At 47.7% G+C, this 24,242-nt stretch overlaps 1 protein-coding gene across 6 annotated transcripts in view; it reads right to left on the reverse strand.

Moving 5' to 3' along the window:
- Positions 1-24,242, reverse strand: part of Syt17 (synaptotagmin 17) — a 66,337-nt gene that overhangs the window by 39,290 nt on the left and 2,805 nt on the right. The window contains exons 1-5 of one of the 6 annotated variants that reach the window (XM_006230104.2): positions 22,848-23,139; positions 22,603-22,620; positions 21,865-22,013; positions 15,849-15,997; positions 13,522-14,141 (exon numbers count right to left, since the gene is read on the reverse strand). In XM_006230104.2, the coding sequence (XP_006230166.1) occupies positions 13,522-14,141; positions 15,849-15,997; positions 21,865-22,013; positions 22,603-22,620; positions 22,848-22,850 (939 nt within the window). In that variant the 5' untranslated portion in view covers positions 22,851-23,139. Of the gene's footprint in view, positions 1-13,521; positions 14,142-15,848; positions 15,998-21,864; positions 22,014-22,602; positions 22,626-22,847; positions 23,140-24,242 lie in introns of those variants that run through there. The other 5 variants (XM_017588772.2, XM_017588770.3, NM_138849.2 and 2 more) reach the window with 5 other exon arrangements.

The following is a 24,242-nucleotide window of genomic DNA, read 5'->3' on the forward strand; positions in this document are numbered from 1 at the left end:
CAATTCCTCTCCACCATATTCAGTGAAACGTGATCACTCAGTAAAACCCATAGCTCACAGTACAACTAGTCTCCCTAGCTGGCGTGCTCGAGGGAACCCACTCTCTCTAGTGTCTGTGCACTGCAATTACACGTATACTGCCATACCCACTGGGCATTTACATGGTGCTGGGGATCTGTTCACGTTTATGCAGCTGAAAAATCTTCCTAGCCCCCAGCCCCTTCCAGCTATTTGTAGTGACCCCAGTGGAACACTTAGGAATGTTCTTTTAGATTATATCCTTCTCATAAACCCTAAGGTAGGATCATTGGCTCAAGAAACACTAAGATCTTTTTTTAACAATCAATATGAATTGGATGATTGGTTGCTGAAGGGGTGAGTTAACTTCCTGGCCCCCAGCAGACAAGATTTGAATCTGAGCTGGGGGAGGAGGGGGCAGGGACTAGAAAGGGTGTTAATGCTTGAACAAACAGATTCAAGGTCATGGTGACTCTTAACATACAGCTGTTGACATTCTCCAGTGGACTCTTGTCATGGTTTGAATATGAAGCATCCTCCACAGGCTCCTGGGTTTGCATATTGGTCCCCAGCTGCCAGTGCTGTTTGGAGAGACTTGGAACCTTTGGGACATGGGGACTGGCTGGTGGAAGCAGTTCAGTGGGGCAGGTCTTGAAGGTTTTTTAATCTGCTTCTGCTGCTAGGATGAGGAGTGATGTAGCCAGCCCCAAGCATTCGCCTCTGTGGATCAAGATGCTGTATCCACCACACTGCCTCTGACATCTTCACATCTGAACTGTGAACCAAAGAAAGCCTCTTCCCTAAAGACACGTCTGTTAAGTATTTTTTCTTAATGGCAAAAAAATGTGCAGAATTATCCGGTCAGGTGTCAATTTAATGGGCACTAGTCCCCTTTATCACTTATTGATGTGGTTCAGCTTTCAGTGGGTGTCTGAAAGCACAGATAGTAATGAAGTCTCTACACTCCATGACTTCTCTATTCGTGTTTGCCTACAGTAAAACTAAATTTACTATAGGTCAGGCATATTAATAATATAGGAAGAATCAGAATAAGGCACTGTAATAAGTTGTTTAAAACTTATGAATCATTTCACAGATTTCCCATTTACATCTTTAGATCATGCTTCACTGTGGTGAGACCATGGAAAGCAAAATCATGCCCAGGAAAGGATTACTGTCTGTCCTCTTTGTTCAGAGCCATTGACTTCTGGCTTTCTAAGTCCAAGGTCCTCTCCGCACCCACAGCGTGGGTGATGATACAGTGGGTTGCATCTGTCTGCCACAGTCAAGCCTTTCATCATTCTTGTCTAGTGATGTCTTAGTTAATTTACTCATGGCTGTGATAAAATATCTGCCCAAAGCAACTTCAGAACGAAAGGGGTTAATTCTGGCTTACAGTTCCAAGGGGTCACAGTTGCTGGTCAGTTCCAGCAACAGAAGCATGATCAATGGTCATACTGCAAACCCTGGAGAAATGGAGTAATGGGAGTGGGCTCCAACTGGGGAAAAAGGAAGGGAGGTCAGTACAGAAGGAAAAGGATGGACAAACACACTGAGGAGGTCATTTGATAAAGACTCACAGAATCACATTATTTTACATTTACCTAAAGTTATACATACAGTTGGTGTGTATGTATATATAAATATATACATCAAGATATATGTTATATAGATATTTACACACACATACTTATTAAGGAAATTAAGCCATTTGAGCTGACAGTGCTCCCCACAAGAACCATAGTCTAACAAAACTAGTAATACTAAAACCCTAATATCAGACACAAGTAGGAAACAATCTTTTGAAGGGTTGTTTAGGAAAATCCAAACAAAAACAGAGGTCATCAGAGTAGCCCTTGGTTGCTTCTAAAGGGTTGAGGATGGGCTCCTCCTGCTGACAATACCACACACTTCGGACACAGGACTCAGATGATTGGAGCTGGGTCTGACCTAAACTCTTTCGTATGGTTTAGCTTCCATGGCTCCAGAAGACGGTATAGAAGCTGCCAAGGAAGGGAGCGATTAAATAGTCTGCCCAGCAGCAGCAGCAGCCATGAATCACAATTACTAACATGCCAACATACGAATAAAGGTGCAATAAGTGGTACCCATCTGTTGGTGGGTGCCAACCAACAGCTGTCTAGATGGACCCAAGGCCCACTCAAACAGGAGGGAAGTCACCGCAGGTCCTGGAAACCTAGCTAGCTTCCTGGGGCTAGTGAGCCCAGCCCCAGGAGTTACATTTACACCCCAGCTCCTGTATCTATGGCTCAGGAAACATTGGGGAAGATGGGGTAAAGAGAGTGTAAGAGACAGGATGCCAGGAAGTCCGTGTGAAATTCTTCCCTCGAGATGGTTGTACTAACAAGACCTGAATGATATCAACGGACATGTTAATGTGGAAGGGAGGAAATTTCCTCCTACTCCTAGACAATGAACTATTGAATGCTGGGAGAAGGAAAATAATTAGCTTCCCTTAGGGACAGGCCTCATACTGTTTGCCCAACTCAAAGTGGTCAGCCTGGAAATCATGTGTGTGTGTGTGTGTGTGTGTGTGTGTGTGTGTGTGTGTGTGTGTGTGTGTGTTTTATATATGAAATATATGTATATGCCACCAACAAAATGGACTCAGCAGATTTTGTGTGTACATGAGTGCATGTATACATGCATGCACATACATTTATCTACATGATTGTAACAGATATACTCAAAGAAAAAGAAACTATGAACTTGAGAGGGGGTATGTGGGAGGGATTCCAGGAAGGTTAATTGGGGTTACAGAGCTGTAGGGAAGAAAGAAGAAAGTGATGACCCAGTCCCAGTGACATATTTCTTCCAGTAAGGCATCTCTTCCTAAAGTTCCACCTTCCCAAGCAGCATCATTTTCAATGCATGAGCCTGTGAGGGACATTTCATACTCAAACCACAGCAGACGAGTAGCTAATCGGGGGAGTTTAGTTTGTGTTTTCCCGACTGCTGAGGAGAATGGGTGTTTTTTTTCAGGGCTATAAAAATCCTGTCCGTTTATTTTTGCTCATTTTTCTATTGGCCATTATTCTTTTCTTACTAATATACAAGAGACCTTTGATATAATAGATACTAATCATTCGGCAGTTATATGTGACTGGAGTTATGTCCCCACAACAAACATACTTGCTGTGTTCAATTTCAACCCCCAAGCATGTTAGAAAGACCTTCCTTATTTTAAACAGTCGCGACAGGTAATTGGTCAAGATGAAACTGTTCTGGGGAGGGAGGACCCTGATCCAATATGGCTGACATCCCTATAAAGGGGAAATGGATTTAAATACAAAGAGAATACACATACAGATGACAATATATGCCTAGATGACAGAGGACGCAAAGGATGGACAGCAAAAGCTAAGAGAAGTTCAGAGCAGACCCTTCCTGCCAAGGGTACATGGCTCAGGCAACATCTTCCAGAATCATGGGAACAGCTAACCCTTTTTGTTTGAGCTGCCCATGTGTGGTGTTTAATTACATGGTGTGGGCAAACCAACACATGAGTGCAAACACCTTCCCCTGCTCACAGTTTGTGTTCATGTCTTTCAGCAGAGCTTCTGGTCTAAAGGAAACCCACCAGCTTCACTTGGTGAATGCATTCATTTACTCCCTCTGTGGTGTCTACTTTTTTTTGACCATTTAAAAAGATGCTTACCTATGATTAAGTTATATAAATAATCATTATTTCCTTCGAAGGTGGACTTCCAAATGAAGGTTCTTGACTATGTGTACAGGGTAAGGCTCCATTTTATTTTTCTTTTCCTTACCCCTCTTCCTCTTAAAAATTTATTTATTTATTTATTTATTTATTTATTTATTTATTTATTAATTAGAGAAGTTTCATGTAAGCCAGGCTGGTCTCAAACTCAACAAGTAGCTGAGGATGGCCTTGAACTTCTGATCTTTATTCTTGTCCCTACCTCCTGAGTACTGAAATACAGACATGCTCTACCATGTCTAGTTTAAGCAGTGCTGGGGAGAGAACACAAGCCTTCACCTATGCTAGGGACACAGTTCAGCCACTCAGCCCCAGCCCCAGCCCCAGCCCCAGCCCCAGCCCCAGCCCCAGCCCCAGCCCCAGCCCCAGCCCCAGCCCCAGCCTTCAATTTTTATTTCTGTTCCTCAGGGCTCATTTGTAGCAGTAACTCTGTCTTCCCAATGCTTCTGGCACACAGCAGACCCGCTGTAGATGCCGCTCAGTGAAATGTTTACTTATAGCTTTGTGTGTGACACTCAGTCCTCCAAGAAAGCTCAGAGAGCAGGTCAGTATCCTGGTGTCTGAGAGTTTCTGTCTTAGACTGGATGGCCATCCAGACACAGACGACCTACTTCTGATCTACTCCATCACAAAAGAGTGAGATTCATTCTGTACCAAATGGGCAGTCAGTGAGTATCTTACTGCGAGCGCTCAGCCCCGGTCTGTACCCAGGCTAGGCGTGCTGCCTAGTCTCCATGTACCCAGCGACCTCAGTGAAGAGATAAGCAGATGTGTTAGATTCTGCACTGCTGTGACCAAACCCTGGATATACCCAGCGGAAGGGAGGAAGGGTTTATTTTAGCTCATGGCTTTGGAGGTCTCTGCTCACATCATAGGAAACAGGAAGCTGAGTAGGACAGAACATGGAAGGGGAAGATAGGACCCTCAAGGATGTGCCCCAGGGATGCTTCTCCTCTAACCAGACTCTACCTTCAACCGCTTTACCACTTAATAACAGTCTATTGAAATCGAGACTCTACCAATGGATTAAATCATTCATTAGGGCATAACCTTCAAGGTCTAATCATTTCTGGGCAGACACATCCTGAGGCATGCCTTACTAATCTCCAGTAAGTAAATTCAATCAAACTGACAACATCAGTCATAAAGCAACCTTATGATTGGACATGGTCCCCCCCTCATGCTGAAGCACCATGAGGCAGGATGGCCTTGGGGACCTTCCAGGGAAGTGACTGGAAGACACAAAGGGAGAGGCTAAATCAGGAACACTGGCCCTATTATACCATTTCCTCCTTCCATTGCTGCACAGAAAGCCTTCTTCTGCCCTACATTGTGCCACCTCTCAGCAAACAGATACCCACAGAGGAAGGACCACCTGTCAGGCCCACAGCAAACTCATAGCAGGCATTTGTAGTGGTTTGAAGAGACTGACCCCCGGGTATTTGAATGCTTGGCCCCATGTGTGAACGTCTGGCCCCTGCTTGGTGGAACTGTTTAGGAAGAAGCAGGAGGTGTGTCCTTACTGAAAGGAGTTTGTCACTAGGGGTGGGCTTTGGAGTTTTGGTAACCCATGCCATTCCAGTTAGCTCTTTCTCTGCCTCATCGTTGTGGATCAGATGCAAACCCCCAGCTACAGCACCATGCCTGCCTGTTTGCTGCCTTGCTCCCAGGCATGATGGTCATGGACCCACCCTGTGTCTTAGTCATGGTGTCTCCTCACTGAAATAGAAAATAACTAAGAAAGTGTTCAATAATCCTCCACTTTCTGAGTGACCACAGGATGTAGCGGTGACTCAGACAGGTGAGAGACCCTGTAACAGCATCTCTAGTTTATAAACAACTCGCATAACTGATGACCTACTTATGCAATGACTTATCTAGGCCGACAGCATGTATCATAAAGAGTGAGAAATGCTATGGGAACTCGTCTTCCCTACCTCCCCTGCACAAACGAGGCTGAGCTGAGAAAGGAAGGAGAAACAGGAACTCAAGAGTTGCCATAGTTTGCACGAGAAAGTTTGTTGATGCTTCATGTGTCAAAGGCTTGGCCCCTACCTCGGTGTTATCTGAGGTAGAGCTTTCAGTCATCAGAGGTGTGTAGCCTATTGGGGGCCTTTCGATGCCTGAGGGTTTGTCCTTGAGGGAAAATGAAGGACACTGGTTGCTCTTCTCTTGCACCCCAGTCACTTTGTGCCCACAGCATAAGGTCCCATCTCATTGCCAAAGCAGTGTTGTTTCAAGTCACTGTTCAGATAAGATCACTTAGGATCTGGACTTTAGACTCCTGCAGATTACAGAGGTCCTCCCCCATCACCTTCAACATCCTGCATCCCAGTCAAAAATGAATCATCATCCTTACACTCTTCTTCTCACCCTGGTCTCCTAATTCCCTGCCTAGCCCAGCTCAGCAAACCTTTCATTCTGCTAACCTTCATGACGTCTTTGAGACCCTTCCTTTTATACTTCAGATAATCCACAGCAAGGTGGTGTTCACATGCTCTTTGGCTATTAGGAAGAACGCTAGTGGATGCTGTGGAGAATCCATGGAGCCGGGCTCTGGTGCAGCTCTGAGCACCAGGTTACAAATAGTCCTCTCAGAGGCTACTCTAGGGGAGTGCCAGTGTGAGGAACGGTTTAGAACTCTGAGTTCTATCACCCTCAGTCTAGACTTCAAGCCCCCATTCCCAGCTCCATACCCAAACCCACTTGGAACCCATTCATGAGAAACCTGCCATATCCAGTACATAAATGAAACACAGCCACGGCAGACAATGAATACTGGGCATGGTCCAAGTGTGACTCCGTCCAGCTCTTAGAGAGCCAAGTGATGAGGATGGTGACAATGATGGCAAGAATGTAGGGTTCAGACACAAATCTACCCAGCAGTAGACTGGTTCACCCACTAGTCAAGTGCAGAGCCTGACTGTATGTAAGAAGTTCATGTCTGATGTCTACACCAGATCCTGGCACAGAGCTTTGAGGACATTTGGAATCCCATGGTGGGGAGCGTGCCTTTTATATGCCAATGGTCTTGTTTGGTCACTGGGACCTCTAGGCAACTTAAGGCTGGAACTGACTACCAGGAAGGCCACAATTAGAGAATTGGATACAATTATTCCCATTCTCTGACTTCCAGGGAGGGGTGCCTGGGTAGAGGCTTAGTTTAACCACTGGTTGTCAATGGTTCGATACATCATGTTTGTTACCATGGGAGCCTCACACAAACTCACAAGCATCCGGGGTTGGAAAACTTCTAGATTGGAGATTCTAGCAGGGTAGTAATAGAGTGGTGTGCTTGAAGTGGGTGGGGAGACTTCTTGTTCGCCTCCCCCATGCCTTTCCTTACATGGCCTACTGCTGGCAGTTCCTAGACTGGGTCCTCCATAAGGATACTGTCCTGATGTTCTCTGGCCAGGTGCAAGGGGCCAAAGCCCCATGGGCTGATGCTGGTGAAAGTGTGAGCTAGCATAAGAAGTAAAGGGCTTCGCTGTGCTCTGTGAGCCTTTCTACAAGTGACTGAACTTGAGGCTAGGGTCTGGGAACTTTTGATTTATAATCTAGTCAGACTGAGAGGTTAAGTGGGACTTCTGAGTGACAGGCTCTAACTTAGGCAGGGAAGAGTCTGACCTGAAACAAGGACGGTTTCAAGAAAAATGGAGGCTTGATCTGGGGGTTGACACACACATTTGGTATCAGCATTCTAAGTCAAACAGGTCACAGTGACTGCTCCTAAGGAGACTGAAGTAGAGGCCAGGAGAGGCCGAATCTTCACACTGTACAAGCCTCCTGTGACAGACAGAAAATTGAGGCTGAGCGTTGAAGTGGAAGCCTTCTGGTACATACCTCTAGCAGGTAGCAGAGCCAGGACTTGAACCCAGGCCTGTGCATTTCAGGGTCCCTGCTTTTACCTGTACTGAACCTATTATCTGAGGGGTGTGGGCAGTAGAGATAGTTGGGACAGTAGCAAAACCTGTCTGAAAGCCAGGCAACTCAGCTAGTCCCAGCTCTACCATGAACTTATGTGTGACCTTGAACAAGTCACTCAACTTCTCTGTGATGCAGTCTTCTCACTTAAGCAATAGGGATGTTTACCCACATTGCTTCTGGTTCCTCCTTTAGTTCCTGTTGTAACTAGGGATCGAAACTCATGTTGGGGCCAATGAGATGGCACAGCAGGTATCCTGGTTGATTTTTTTCAACTTGACACAAGCTAGAATTATCTAGAAAGAGGCACCTCCATTGAGGAAAATGTCTCTGTCAGATTGCCTGAAGGTAGGGCTGTGGGGCATTTTCTTGATAGAGGGTCCAGCCTACTGTTGGTGGGGCCACTCCTGGGCAGGTGGTCCTGTGCTGTATAAGAAAGCAGACTGACAAACAGTGGACAGAGCTTGGGGACTCTTATGGAAGAGTGTGAAGAAGGATTGCAGTTCTAAAGGGGATAGGAACTCCATAAGAACTCCAGCAGAGTCAACTAACCTGCGCCCTTGGAGCTCTCAGAGACTGAACCACCAACCAAAGAACATACACGGGCTGGACCTAGGCCTCCCAACACATATGTCACAGATGTGTAGCTTGGTCTTCATGTGGATCCCAAACAACTGAAGTTGGGGCATATCCCAAAAGCTTTTGCCTGTCCACGGGGTATTTCTAGTTGGTCTGCCTTGTCTGGCCTCAATGAGAGAGGATGTGCCTAGCCTCATAGAAACTTGACGTACCAGGGTGGGGAGAATACCCAGGGGGGCTCCACTCTCTTAGAGGCCAGGGGGAATGGGGGAGGATTATGGGAGGGGTGACAGGGGGCAGTGAGTGGAATGTAAAATGAATAAATAAAGATACAATTAAAAAGAAAGAGAAAAAGAAAGAAAGTAGGAAGGAAGGAAGGAAGGAAGGAAGAAAGAAAGAAAGAAAGAAAGAAAGAAAGAAAGAAAGAAAGAAAGAAAGAAAGCCAGCTAGCTAAATAAACCCATAGGGAGCAAGCCAGTAAGCAGCACTCTTTCCTGCCTTCTGCTTCAGTACCTGCTCCATGTTTGTGCCTTGGCCTCTCTCAATGGACTGTGACCCATATATAAGCCAAATAAAACCATTTCCTGTCCAGGTAGGTTCTGGTCATGATGTTTGTCAGCAGGTAAGGTGCTGGCTGCATGCCTGATGACCTGAGTTTGATCCTACACAGTTCCTGCAAGTTGTCCCATGACCTCCTCAAGCACTCCATAGTATATGCACACTAAGTAAATAAAAATGTAATTAAAATGTTTAATAAACTCTCGAGTGTGAAATTGATTGCTACTGAGGGAGGAGGGGCACAAGAGGCCCCCACACAGGGAAACTTCTAGTTTCTACTGCTCTAGAAGGGTCTGATCTGTCCCCCAAAGCACTAAGGGGCTGTCTATCAGAAGCTGAGTCAGAAACACACACACACACACACACACACACACACACACACACACACACACACACACACACCAGGGCTCTAAAAGGTCAAGGCTGACAGCATCTCAGAGCAAGTTTAAAGCGTTGCCATTTGCCTGGTTAAGGGCTGAATGGTGACAGTAGCAGTTGGTGAGGAATCTCAAAATACAGAAGGCAGTTAGGAGCCTCTGTTTACCAGGCTGTTTTTAGCAGTCCAGAAGGCAGGCTGGGGGCGTCAGTAACTCCAGGCAGTTTCCAGGTACTGAGCCCAATCAGAGCAGAACTCTGAGTATCTCACAAGCCCTAGTGACACCACTCTATCTGCTGCTATCACAGTCACATATGTCACTAGACATTTACCCAGATCCATGGGATGTACACGTTAACAGTGTACCCCAAACTGCAATAAGGATGTGTTAACGTGGGCTTGTCTCTGGTACCAAACACTGCTGTGGTGAGTGAGGTGGGGAAGGGAGGACTGAGTGAGTGGAGTGGAGGGGATTGATGGGAAACCTAGAATTCTCCCCCCTGATTCTCCTGCAAGCCCCAGTTTCAAGCGCATGTGCATGTGTGTGCGTGCATGCGTGCTTGCATGTGTGCGTGCGTGTGTGCATGCACACACATGTGTGTGTGATATATTGTATGTGATCCTGTATGTGCATTCATGCATTATGTATATGTTCATGATGTGTATGTGTGTATAAAGGGGGGTTGAAGGTCAATATCCAGTATCTTTCTCAATGGCTTTCCACCTTATTTTTTATATATTTATTATACATATATTATATATATGAATGTTTTGCTTACATGCACATATATGTACACCACATGCATGCCTGGTATGATGAATCCCCTGGAACTAGAGTTACAGACAGTTGTGAATTGTTGGGTAGGTGCTGGGAATTGAACCTCAGTCCTCTAGAGGAGCAGCCAGTGCTCCTAACCACTGAGTCATCCCTCCAATCCTTAATTTTTGAGGCAAGGTTTCACACTGAACCCAAACATCCTTCTGCCCCAGCCCCACAAGCACTGGGATTACAGACATATACCTGGAAATTAGGTTTTTAAATGGGTACTAAACTTTGGTCCTAATGCTTACGCAGCAAGCACATTACTAGCTGAGCCACCTGCCAAGACAATCCAACACACACACACACACACACACACACACACACACACACACACACACACACACACACCACAGTTGAAGATAATTCTAGCCAGGCATGATGATGCAAGCCTGTAATCCTAGCGCTTGGAGTCTGAAGCAGGAGGATTGTGAGTTCAAGGCTAGTCTGAGTTGCTGGTGCTTTGCCCAACTGATGTAGGTTTCTCTGTAAGAATGGCTAAGAGCAAAGCCCTCTGTATCTGGGTTCAAATGCCAGCAGGGTGGCCTTGGCCAGCAGGGTGGCCTTGGCTGCCAGCTTCATAGGAGAGAGGAGGGAAGGACGGGGAGGGAAGGAAGAGAAAGGGATTGGGAAAGAGAGAATGGGGAGAGGGAGGTAAGGAAGGAAGAAAAGGAGGAAGGGAGTGAACCACAGCAGGGCTCCCAGAGAACCAGGCTGGAAGGAGCTAGCACTGAGCAAGACCTCCAGGTTGGGGTGGGTGTCACACGGTTTCTCTGTTTCTCCAGGGTTCAAGATAAAGAATGGTGTTTGAGTTTGGCAAGATAGAACTCTCCCCCATCCCCCAACTGTAAATTTCTGAATGTCTGAGACGGGGTAATTCTTTGAACACCAATTGTGTCAGCTATTGCTTTAGACACAGGAAGCACCCAGCAGGTCCTGACGGCAATGCCAGAGGGAAGACCTGCCCAGGCCCAGAGGAAGTGTCTATGGTATGAAACCAGACTCATGACAGTCCCTGTGCCCTGCCTGTCCTCTCCTTGTCCTCCCGGCTTCAAAGACCTGTGTCTGGATGCTACCTCCCACAATGGGCATCAAAGGTCTCTAACATGCTAGGACCACAGGCCAAAATTGCCAGGGAGTTAAGCTGCAGTTCTCCATAGCCTTCACTTAACAGTTCTGTGGGTGAACAACATGGGCTCCCATGTGTGCCTTGTATAAACTCCTATGTCCCTGGCAGGTTTAAGGACCAGACAATGGCCCAGTGTGTTGACTTGTACATCACGTGCCAAATCCCTCCTGGTGTTCCCAATTGGTGGCATGTCCCTGATAAATGATGTGCCTTGCCTCAGGGCCTTCTTCATGGGGAATCCATATGAAGAAAGGGGCAGACATCCATCTTGGAAAACACACACACACACACACAGGACAGTCCTCTGGTCCCCACCCTGGAGAGCCCATGTGCCATGAGGATGTGACATGACTCACAGGAAAGGGTACACTTAGTATGCACAATGCTCTGGGTTCAATCCTTAGCACATAATTCCCCATAAAGCAACTAATGTGCCTCTATGAAGGCAGCCCTGGGTCACTGAATTCTTGACCAAGATTGAACAGCTTTGAGATGCCCCTGGCATGTTCGTGTGCAAATACCCTGCTTGTAATTCACTGGGCTGGGCCAACCTCACCAGTGCAGTGCACAAGGTATGCCTCTTCCTGGCTGTGCCTTCTTCCTTGGACCATTCAGCTCCCTCTGCCTGCAGAGGGTGTACACAGGAGTGCTTAAGGAGTCACAGCCTAGCCTGTGGCCTTAGGGTGTCTTCCCCAGCAGCTAAGCACATGCTTCTGTCTCCAGACTGGACATGGGAAGGAAGCCGATCACTGCATGGTTTGTCTGAAAGACGTCTGTGCGTCAACTCCACTGCCCTCGTTTTTGTATTTTTTCTTCCATATCACTTTTTGAAAGTCAAAATAATTGATAGCTATTTACCCTGGACAACCCCTCCCCTGATCAAACAGGTCAGCATTGGTGGCAAAGGTGTTGCTAGGGTAGCTGTGCCATGAATCTGTACACCTGGAAGATTTCACAGAACTGGGGCTGGGGAGATGCCCCAGACGAGTCCTTGCTTCATAAGCACACGGACCTGAGTCTGGATCCCAAAGTCCACCTGAAGACCCAGGCATGGCCACACATGCTTATAACCCCTGTGCTGTGGGGCAGAGACAGGAGGATCTCTAGGGCTTGTTGGACACCAGTCTACTCCAGATTCAGTGAGAGCCCCTGCTTCAGAGAAACGAGGCAGAGAGTGATAGAGCAGGACACATGACATCCTCCTCTAGCCTCCACATACAAATGCATATTCATACACCCTACATACTCCAGACCCATACAACTCCATACATACACCAAAGAGTGAAAGATTTCATAGAACTTCTCTGTCTCGCTCTGTCTCTGTCTCTGTCTCTGTCTCTCTCTGTCTCTCTCTCTCACACACACACACACACACACATACACACATCCATATGTATGCCCTTGCACACACGCACATACACATGCCCATGAAAATACACATACCCACACATGAATCTCCCTCCCCCACCTCTTACACACACAGACAAACACAGATCCATATGTATGGTCTTGCACACATACCCATACTCACACATGCAAATGCATGCCCATGCAAATGCATACACTCACACATGAATATGCATGCACATGTGTAGACATACATGTACTCATATATACACATGCATACCCATATACAAACACTCATCCATGCATGCACATGGACACATATAAACACATACATACACATGCATGTCCATGCACAATGTATGCCCATGTGCTCACTCACATAGGTAAATGTACACACACTCACACATATATGCAAATGCAAGGCAAACACATACTCACACATGTATGCCCCTGCACCCACATACACTCACACATTCACACATACATGCTTATGCATACACAAACACACATTCATACATGTGTGCCCCTATACACCCACAATGTGTATGCATACACATACACATAGAGTCATATTCACACATGCACACAAATATGGTGTGTTTGTGTGTGTGTGTGTGTGTGTGTGTGTGTGTGTGTGTGTGTGTGTAAAAACTACTGGAATCAGAACTTGGTCTACTCTAGTTTACAGTGGCCTGTGGTATAACCTATATTCTCTGGGTTGTAAAATGGAGCTCTGCTGTTTTTGAAAGTTCATATAAGCATAAAACTATTTCACAAAAGAAACAATTTAAATGTTTTTTTCTTTTTGTCTTTGGCTTTTTTGACACAAGATCTTTATAGCCCAGGCTACCCTCGAATTCATTATGCAGCTAATGGTGACTCTGATCTTCTGACCCTTATCACACCTCCCAAGTGCTAGAACTGAAGGAAATTTGTCACCACACCCAGCTTCAAAAGAAAAATTTAAATAGTAAAATGAGTTAAAATAACAATGTTTAAAAAAGAATTTCGAGGGTGTCAAGCCTTACCTGAGAGCTGGGGATCAGAGCTTTCCACCAGTGGCCGCCCTTCACCAAGTCCACCTCACACAAAGGCACCGCTACTTTCCCAATCACACAGTGGCGGGAGAATTTGTCAAAATCCACCACAGTGAGCAGCAGGGTCCTCCTCTGGGCTTCTAGGAAGGGGATCTCGAAGGTGTAGCGTTCCTCAAACACAGGCTTCTGGGTCTTGCGTTTGACTCCCGTCTGCTTGGAGTTCTTCTGGTCAGGCAGGAGGCAGATCTTGACGTAGGGGTTGGAATGGGCCATGTCCTGGCGGGAGCCATCATGGGAGATTGGAGGCGGCAGGTCCCGGGCCTCGATCACCCTCACGGTGAGGTGGTTGTGCAGCAGGTCATACTGGGTGCTGAAGTGCAGCATGCCCAGCTGGTACTTGGACATTATCTCCTCATCGGTCAGAGAGTCTACGTCATCAAGATTCGAGTCAAGGGAGTAAAGTCGGGGCTCAAACTTCCTGAAGTAGTCATCAGGGGTGTAGGTTCGGCGCAGCACAGATGGCTGGATGGGCTCCTTCTTGGCACTGAGAACACCGAACTCAATAGGTTTGATGTCAATGAGTGGGGAGCTGGGGCGCCGGGAATCCAGACCTAAACAGCCACCAAGAACAATGATCACCACCATCAGCCACCTGGTGACAACAGCAAAGGTCCCCAGATGCCCACATAGGCTTCTCTGCTTCAGTGGGCTCTCCTGTGCACACGGGAAATGCAGGTGTTTCGTGAGCTTTGGAATCCAGTTTACAGCCCCTGACACGCCCAAGCACTCAGATGAAACGCCATGGGGGCTGACACACCAGCTCAGTAAGTGAAGGGACTCACTGCCAAGCCTGGGGACCTGAGTTCAGTCCCACATGCTGGAAAGAGAGCCCGGCCTCCCAGAAGTGGTCCTCTGACCTCCACACATGCACCATGGTTTTCACATTCACCAACAGACACATACACACAGACAGACAGCCACAGAGACTGACACACAAAATTTAAAAACACGAAAGAACAACATGTTACTCATGCATGCTCATCTATATACATTCATGTATGTCCAGTCTGAGGCACACAGGCAACATGTAACTCCAGGACAGCTATGACTGCAGCTCAGTACACGTGTAGAGGACATTGTATCTGAGTGCCAGAGGCTGGATTCCCCCCTGCACCATCTTCAAATAGTTGCCCATGCAGAGTACAGTCCAAGTACAATGAAATGAAACTTTCTATGTTTGTCCTTCTCCTGCAGTGTGGTGGATTCAGTCCAGGGCTTCGTGCATCTAGAAAAGGCTACCAGTGAGCTGCTGGTGTGTGCTTCTCTTCACTTTTTACTTTGAGATAGGACATCACTCAGTTGCACAAATTAGTATTGAACTCATAATTCCCCTGCCTCAGCCTTTTCAGTGGCTGGGATCATAGGCCTGCACCACCATGCATGGCTACTACACCATATTGTTTAGTTAATAAAGACATGAAAAGAAAGTCCATGTTAAGAATGGACACATGCGCACACACACACACACACACACACACACACACACACACACACACACACTTTTTTTCTTGGTTCTTTGAGACAGGGTCTTGTTAAGTAGCCCCTAACAGCCTACAATTCACCATGTAGTTTGGGCTGGCCTTGAATTTATAGTTCTCCTATCTCAGCCTCTAATTGCTGGGATCAGTTGAAGCTGAGGGTTTGGATTGTGTGCATACAGAGAAATAACTGCATTCTTGTTTATTGTGGGAGGTGGTGGCCACAGGAACATTGCCATCACAGTCTTCAGAGTAGCCTGGTACCAGGTAGTACTCTAAATGGACGATGTGCCCTGAGCCGTTGCCTTTTACAGTCCCTTGGATTATTGAGGCAATAGCACATCTTACGGAATAGACCGTGTGTGCCTTCCTATACTTGCAAGTACAGGAACCAGGAGGGAAACTTGCCTTCCCCAACTGAGGTGCAACACTGCCCCACTTCAGGAGGGTGAGCCCAGGAGCCAGCATGCCTGGGTGGAAGCCCAGTTAGGCTACAAATAAGTGGAGGTCTACAGGTGCAATGCCCCTTGGGCTCCCTTAAATTTGTTTTCCTGTTTCTACGACCCTGAGTTTAAGCACTGCTGTGGTTGTTTTGAGATAGGATCTAACTCTGAGGTAGCTCAGGCTAGCCTAGAACTCCTACCACTTCAGGCTATCCTAGATTCTCTTACCTCAGACTCCCGAGTGCAGTGGTTTCTGGCATGAGCCACCACGCTCTGCTAGCTTTTTCTCCTGTACTAAGAGAATGGCCCCTCAACCCCAACTGTCCCAGGCACTTACTGGAGATTCTCCGAGTCAGGCTGTATGTGGACTTGGATGTGTCTGAGGATGAGCGTCTCCCATCAGGGGAGTTGGTCCTTGGGGTCAAAGGAACATCGCTGGCTGTGTGCACAGAGTCACCATCCTTGTCATTGCTCCGGCTGGCCATCCTGGAGGAAGAGACGGGGTTTCAATGGCTGCTGAGGCAACCCTCACCACATGGGCCTCTGCCTGCTCTCTGCCTTGTCCTACAGTCCAACTACTAACTATACCTTTCCCAAACCAGGAGCAACATTCAGTGGCTGAATACAAGGACTCCTCTATCTTAGGGCATTCATGGCAATAATGCAGCCTCTGACCCATGCTACATCACTTAGAACAATGGAAATATAGTCTTGCTTTTTGCACAAACTGAAATAATTCAAAGGTGTTATCCCTGATTTAGAAAATAGCTTCATTTGTGTGGAGGGCATGCAAACCTACACCGTTGCCATATGGGGGCGCTGCTGAGGGCGGACTGAAGCTGGAGATCTGTCAATCTGGGGTCTGGGAGGAACCATGTGGTTGTTTAGATGCATTTAGTTGCTCTTGGGGCTATGTGTCCTTCTATCCCAATTGTCTCCATGTCTCTGATTGATTTAACATCTTTAAAAATATGACGTGACAATGTCACTCAAGGGTGGAGTGGCGGGAGAACTGCTACAAAGTGGCCCTGTGAATCAATGACTTAAGAACAGAAGTTGGAGGTGGAGAAACAGTTATGGATTAGCAGGGGCGGTGACTCAACGTGATGCTAATGAAGACGAGAAATGCTAAGGAACTGGGGGAGGCATGCGCAGGATGCAAAAGAGCAGATGGTGACGGATATGAGAGATAAATGATAGATGAGATAGGTAGGGAGATGGGTGGACTGACGGATGGACAGACAGACACACAGACACTTTCCATTGGAACTCTAGCTATCTGTCCCTGGGTGATTCCCTTCCCCTCTCTGTTCCTCCATTGCTCCATCTATAAGATGGGAATAACCACAAAGCAGCCTTCTCTGGCTGCTAAACCCTCAGAATGAGTTAATAAGCAGTGAATGATACAGCAAAGACATAGCTGGATACGTGGAGTGTTTTGGCTGATATTACAATGGGGGTGGCTCTAAAGATGCCCCTAAACTGGGCACATTGTATACCTATAATCCCAGCATTCAGGAGACGGAGGCGGAAGACTCTTGAGCTTGAGGTCAGCCTATCAAGAAAGGCCTTATCTCAAACAAGTAAATAAAATGAGGCCTTGCAGTATGCAAGCTGGGCAGGGAAAGACAGAGGGGGAGCCTGCAAAGAGAGATGGGTGCGAGTGACACTATGCACAGGTGAGTATTGTGCACAGTGCACCCTGAGCCATAATGGCTGATTAAGGCCATCCCAGCCACATCCCCTCAACTTGACATTTAAGCCTATGAGGAAACAAGAATATGGAAAAATACGCAAGCTTTGAATTCCATGGGATCTTTGGAGATAGCCTGTGAGTGAGCTGGGACTGATTTAACTTCTCCCAGAGTGAGGAAAGGTGTCTGTCAAACAAGACGGACTGCAAAGGGGACTGGATACCTTGCTGGCTGGTGTGGACAGTGGATGAAGCATGCGAGGCAGGAGCATGGGGACAGGGAACGGGACAGGATCAACTCTCCTCCGTTAGAGGACGGCAGCATGCTCTGGAAGGAAAGTCTCCTGGACCTCTGCCTGCCTGTGACCCTGCTTCCCAGCTGCCAAGCTTCGCTGTGACAGCCACCTCCTCCTATGAGACCCATGTACCTTCAACAGCCTTCTGCTTAAATGTTGACACCCTCCAGAGCCACTCAGACACAAGTGCCTGTGAGCACAGGGGCTGCCTCACCTCTGCTCCTCAGATACCCTGGGCCTCTCTGTTCCCTCTGCTTAAAGTGCTTTTCCAGGTTCTTCTCTTGTTCAGTTTTTGTTTTTTAACCACACAAGTTTCTGTTTCAGTGGCCCCTTCTCTTGGGACCACGATCTTGCCTTCGTGACTTTTCCCAGCCCCCTGTGTACAGAGTCCATTCTCTTCAATGCTGCAGGGTCATCTCCAGGGCTGGTTTGTGTCTCGCATCCCAGAATGATCTGGGGTCCGCAACACTGAGGCGTTCAGTCACTCCAGAACAGCGGGATCTGCACTGTGATCAGAAAGGGGCAGGGGGTGGTGCCCACCAGCACTATCTCGCGCCATTCTCTGGTCAATCCTGTAGCTAGCTGTTCTGAACTCTTTCCCTTGCCGGTGGGAAATGCAAGCCTGTAATGGGTGCTGCTTTGTCTGTGGATGAACCACGGTGTCCCCGGGGATCCCAGTTCAGATGCATGTGCTTCCTGCACAGCAGGGCACTCCCTGTGCAACCCATGAGAACCTTGCCTAAAGAACCTACTCCAATAGACACACGAACAACTTGGCTTTCTCTCACTCCCCCATAAGGACCCTCCTGGCACTGCTTCCACAGAGCCCGGTAGGCAGTGCAGCCACCAAGATCTTCACCTGTCCCCATGACGTTAATACATGTGATAATGAGTACAGTGTCCCCAGAGATCTACCCAGAACACACCGAGGCCGGTGCATTCACCACGTGCATAGCACAAAGACAGGCCCCAGATGTCATGGCAGGAGCAGCCTCCCGCAGCCCAAGCACTTGACATTTCTACTTCCTGTCTGTTTGATAACATGTAACTGCCCACTTGGTAAACAGATCTGGAGAAAATGCAAGCTGTGGATCTGCCTCTTGAACGATTGGACCCGCTTCCCCCATGCACATCCCTGTTCTTCTTTACGTTGTGTTAGACGCCAAGATGAAGGAAGAGCTACTCGGGCTCTGGGGGAGCCTGGCTCTTCCTGGGGAGCAGGAAGGTCATGTACAGCTATTCACATTGCAGACTGTCCAGCTCCAAATGTCACAGCGTACAGTGCCATACCATAAAGTATGACTCTGGTATACTGACTCCCACACCTGCCCTGTGTCCTAGACAAAATTGAAAAGTCCCTGAGCTTATTGACAAAAGCCCATCTAACCCCATGAAGAGGACAGTAACTCACGCACAATATGCACTCAAAGAGAAAAATGACTACAGGGCTGAGAGAATGGTTCAGTGGGTAGTGTTTGTCACATACTGCTAAGGATCTGAGCTCAGAGCCTCATGAAGGCCAGCATTCCTGCTGTAAGATGAGACACAGAGATAGGGAGATCCCAGAAGGTCATAAGCCAGCTACCCTGGTGTATAGTGGAGATCAGGAAGTCCCACTGTCTCAAGGTAGAAGGTGAAGACTTGTCCCATGACCTCACACATGTACTCACAAAATGTACACATATGCACACATCATACACCAAAGTCACAGAGGAAGAGGGGAAACAATTGCCAAGAGAGCTGAGCCTCACTTCTCTGTGACAAGGACTTAAGAGGCTTTCTCAGTCTCCTCCTAAGGTTTGTCAGATGGTCAACAGGCCCTTCCGTGGTACACACAGGCATGCGCACATTTGCGAGCCTGTATATTTGGGTGTCTTCTTCCCTTCAGTAGCTGTCTTCAGACAAACAAGAAGAAGGCATCAGATCCCATCACAGATGGTTGTGAGCTGTCATGTGGTTGCTGGGATTTGAACTCAGGACCTCTGAGAGAGCAGTTAGTGCTCTTAACCGCTGAGCCATCTCTGCAGCCCCTCCCTTCTGTTTTGTCTCTGGTTTGAGAATCAAACCTTGAGCCCCACTCATGCTGTAAGCACTGAACTCTGTCCCTAGCCCTTGGGTTTCTGAGACAGGGGCATTGCTGTGCATCCCAGGCCTGGGACACACGATCCTCCCACCTCCGTCCAGTTTTTAGGACTGGGAATACAGTTGTGACGTTGTACTTGGCCAACAGCTATTCTACTGAGTGACTAAGACACACGGCTTTTAGGATCCAAATGGTCTGAACCACTCTGATAGAAGGACCCTATGAAATGGGACTGTCTCTCACATCTCAGCTCTGTGATACCTACTGGAGTCAGGCCTCAACCTGATAAATCGTGCCCTGGAGATCAGCACAAGGCTTCTGTTGACACCCAACAAGACGGAAAGACCTCTTGCTCCTGGGCTAAGTGTACTCTGAGGATAGCTCATTCACATTGGTTTTTGAGACAGGGCCTCACTACGTAATGTAGCTCAGGTTGGTCTTGAACTCACAATCATCTTGTTTCTGCCTCTCCAGTCCTAGGCTTAATGGCTAGCCTTCTTCGTTTACTTTTAATTACAGCCTGTAAAACAAATTATTTTATTATTCTCATTCTCTAGCTAAGGAAATCAAAGGTAAAAAATTTTTTTTGTAAACCAGGGTTTACAAAAATTACAATCATAAGATTGGAGACATAGCTCCATTGGGAGAATGCTCGCCCGACTTGCTTAGCTCTGTGTGGTGGCACGTGCCGGTAATTCCAGCACTTAGGAGGAAGGTGCAGGAAGATCAGAAGTTCAAGGTCATCTCTGGCTACGTAGCAAATTCAAGGGGCCAGCCTGGGCTACCTGAGACTCTGTCTTAAAAAAAACAAAAATAAGAAAGGCCACCATGCCTTTAATCCCAGTTCCCAGGAGACGGAGGCAGGCAGATCTTTGTGAGTTCGAGGTTTGCTTGGTCTATAAAGACAGTTCCAGACAAGTCAAGGCTACATAGTAAGACCCTGTCTCAATAATAAACAAGCCAACAAACAAATGATGTAGATTTTGATCATCAACAAAGTCTGAAGCACTCTTAAGTCTTTTCTAAACACAAATGCATCAAACCTGTGTGGTAAATACTAACTTTTTTGTATCGTCCCATTTTACAGATGGGAAACCAGGGCTCAGAAAAGTCAAGTAACTTTCTCAGAGCTAGAAAGCTGTCATAGAAACTGAACTTGGGGCTGGAGAGATGGCTCAGAGGTTAAGAGCACCCGACTGCTCTTCCAGAGGTCCTGAGTTCAATTCCCAGCAACCACATGGTGGCTCACAACCATCTGTAAAGAGATCCGATGCCCTCTTCTGGTGTGTCTGAAGACAGCTACAGTGTACTTATATATAATAAATGAATAAATCTTTAAAAAAAAAAAAAGAAACTGAACTTGACTGAACTCACACATGCTGACATGAAGCCAGTGTGTCCTGGAAACATCTGAAACTTGCTTCTAGAAAGAGCACACACGGCATGACCTCCAACCCAGAGGAAAAATGGGGCTCCAGGGACTTCCGGAATTTCAGCCCAAGACTTAGATGAATCAGTTTCGAGTGCTACCCCTGGATTCCGTTTGCACCCAGCACCATCTCCTCTCTGGGCCTCCCTCCCAGAGTTCCCAGCAGCATCTGTTGTTAATTATTACTAGGTCTTTCCCAACCCTGGTCTCCTGGCTCCTCCCCAGACTCTGACCACATCCTTCTCCCTGCCACAGAGAGGTGGATCAGACATGTGGCTGAGCTTCAAAACTGCATTCCCAAAATATCTGAGCGACTGGCAGATGGAGATGTCGTATTCGGGTGCAGGAGGGGAGTGGATTAGAAATAAAACGGAAGAAGCTAGGGTGAGCACGACCAGCATTGGAACATCCCTCCCTGGGGATCCGGGTTATAAGGCCTCGTTCAGGCCAGCTAAAAGCAGCATCGGAAAGGTGCTGGCATCTCAGATTCACTGAGCATTTACTTGGTGCAGGCTTGGGGCTGGGCATAATGTCAGTCTGCCATGCTGCCTGGGAAGGAGGCACTCAGACACTGTTACCTTCACAAAGTTCCTTAGAAAAGAACACAGGTCCTTTTCTGCTTGGATACTTAGACTACTTAAAGTGTCCCCAAGATTAGCATAGCCCGGCTAGCATCTCAGAAGCTTGGTGTGAGCAGGAGCCTCACCACCAGCTGGTGCTACCAGCTGGCCCACAAATGAGGGGGCACAAAGAGGCCCTTCTCAGCTATGTCCATGGAAACTCTATCCCCCATCCTGCCCTCCCTCCAGTGGAGAGGCTGCTGGGAGGTAAATTTCCAAGCAGGGTACTCACAGCCATGGAGGAGTCTGGGCAGGGAAAGGTCCCAAGATCTCCACTTCATCTTCACTAGACTGGCAGCAGCTGGACTCATAGCACCTCTGACAGCAGTGTTGACAAGTCCATCCACACAGCAGCACATCAGAGATTCTGGAAAGAAAGCCCTGGGGCCATTGGGAGAGGAAGAGAGAAGAGAGATAACACCCCGAGTTATAAGAAGCCCATCTGGGATTGACCCACCCATGATAAATAGGCACCCCAGAGCAGAATTGCAAGTAGGGGGAAATTTTCTTATTTATGCGCTGTGGCATACAGGAAGGCAAACAGAAGTGCTGCAGCCATTCGGAGCAGCAAAACACTTGCAGGTGTTTGCCTTTGTAGTTTATGTGTGTGCCTTTCTTGACAGGTGGGCGGTTATTACAACATGGAGAGGGCCAGACAATATGTTCTCAAACACACAATGCATAGGGTTCTCTTCTGGCAAAAGGGAAAAAAGATAATTCAGAAAAAAATAGCCCCAGGGACATGCAACTAAACTGGGGGAGTCCGGTTGAGTCAGGACACACATGCTGTCTGTCCAGCCATGTCCCTTTTGCCAGGGTCTCCCTTTTGGGAGAAGGGAAGAGAAACTGTACCCTTGTTAATATCCTGTGATTCAGGACTCAATCATGCCCCAGCCCCACACCAGACTCCAAACGGAAAAGCAAGCATTTGATTAGAATCCAGTCCAAACAGATGATTGAATTAACCCACCTCGTTCAGTGGTTCCAACTGCCCTTTTAGAGAGCCACGGTGAAGCCAGGGTGAGGGGCAGAGAGGGGAGAGAGGAGAGGAGAGAAGGGAGAGGGGAGGGAGGGAGGGAAGGAGAGAGAGAGAGAGAGAGAGAGAGAGAGAGAGAGAGAGAGAGAGAGAGAACCAGTTTAGCAATATTCCAGCAACTCAAAACAAGCAAGACAAAAACAACAGAAAGCAGCACCCCACACCTTCTTTGCACTCACCATTCTGGGGAGGGAGCTGACTTTACTACCAAGGTATGGCTATGTTTGCAGGGCTGCTGGGAGCCTCTTGGTTAACTAACAGCGAATAAACGGGAAATGTGAGCTTTTCCATTTGATGTGCTGTTATGAATCAGAGCGGGCAGATAGATTGTCATGCTACTCAGCACACAGCCACACTTCAGGGGACTCGCAAACCTTCCCAGACTGAAATAGCCAGAAGCCAGCCCAAGAGGGCCTGATTAGCTAATCTGACAGGCTGATTCCCCCGCCCCTGCCAGGGTCCTACCTTCCAATCCTGCTCCAATCCTGCTGGTAGAGAGCATCCTTCGACCACCCACAAATGGGGGAGGGGCTGGAAGGAAGCCAGGAGCTGGTCCTTCCTCTCTGGTTCCACCCCATACCCCATCTTCTTCTCATAGGTCCCCAAGCTCTAAACTCCCTCCTCTTCTTCCAAGAAGGGCTCCTCTACGGACCCAGGATTTATTTTCTTTGAAAAAAATTGTAACATTTCGTGTGTGTGTGTGTGTGTGTGTGTGTGTGTGTGTGTGTACATGCACACGTGGGCATGTGCATGTCTCTCTCTCTCTCTGTGATCACACACATCCACAGCACCATGTGGAGGTCAGAGGATGACTCTCGGGAGACCAGTCTCTACCTCCTCCACCTGGCTCCAAGGATCAAACTCAGTTCATCAGACTTTGTGGCAAGCGCTTTTGCCAGCTAAGTCATCTTTACAGGCCCAGGGTTTCATGATTTCAGGAAATGTGGTGGTATTAACCCATTAGGCAGAGGTCAAATCCTGATGACCAGCTTAGGACAGATCCTAGACAGGAAGGGAGGTGCAATGCAAGCTAGGGCTTTGGGGTGCAGAGGGAGACAGTCTGGGTTTGTTCAGCTACTTGACTCTTGCTCACTCCTATCCTTCCCTGTAAACAAAGCAAGGTGGGCCCTCTAAAGCTGGAGATAGCCCATCTTTAAATCCAGCCCGGATTTAATTCTGTAGCATTCCCCTTGTGTTATTTTTTTCCGGCCGCCTTCTACCACCATCATGTGATCCTGGCTCCCTTTGCCTGGTTCCCTGTAAGTAATTGTGCACATGTGTCTGTGGAGGACAGTGGTCAATGTCAGGCGTCTTCCTCAGTTGCTCTTTCTGGGATGGAATCTGGAGCTCATCAACTCAAGGTTGGTTGGCCAGTGAGGCACAGGAATCCTCCTGTCTCTGCCTCCCAGCAAAGGGTAACACACCACCAAACTCAGCTTTTACATGGGTGCTGCGGACCTGAACTCAAGCCAAAAGAGTTCAATTCTAGGAAAAAAAATCAATTAATAATAGCACAGGTGCTCAAGCTCCTTGAAGTGCCAGGGACAGCCTCCTGGGGAAGTACTTAAGAGCAC

This window comes from Rattus norvegicus, chromosome 1 (genome assembly GCF_036323735.1).
Source record: "Rattus norvegicus strain BN/NHsdMcwi chromosome 1, GRCr8, whole genome shotgun sequence".
Taxonomy (NCBI): domain Eukaryota; kingdom Metazoa; phylum Chordata; class Mammalia; order Rodentia; family Muridae; genus Rattus; species Rattus norvegicus.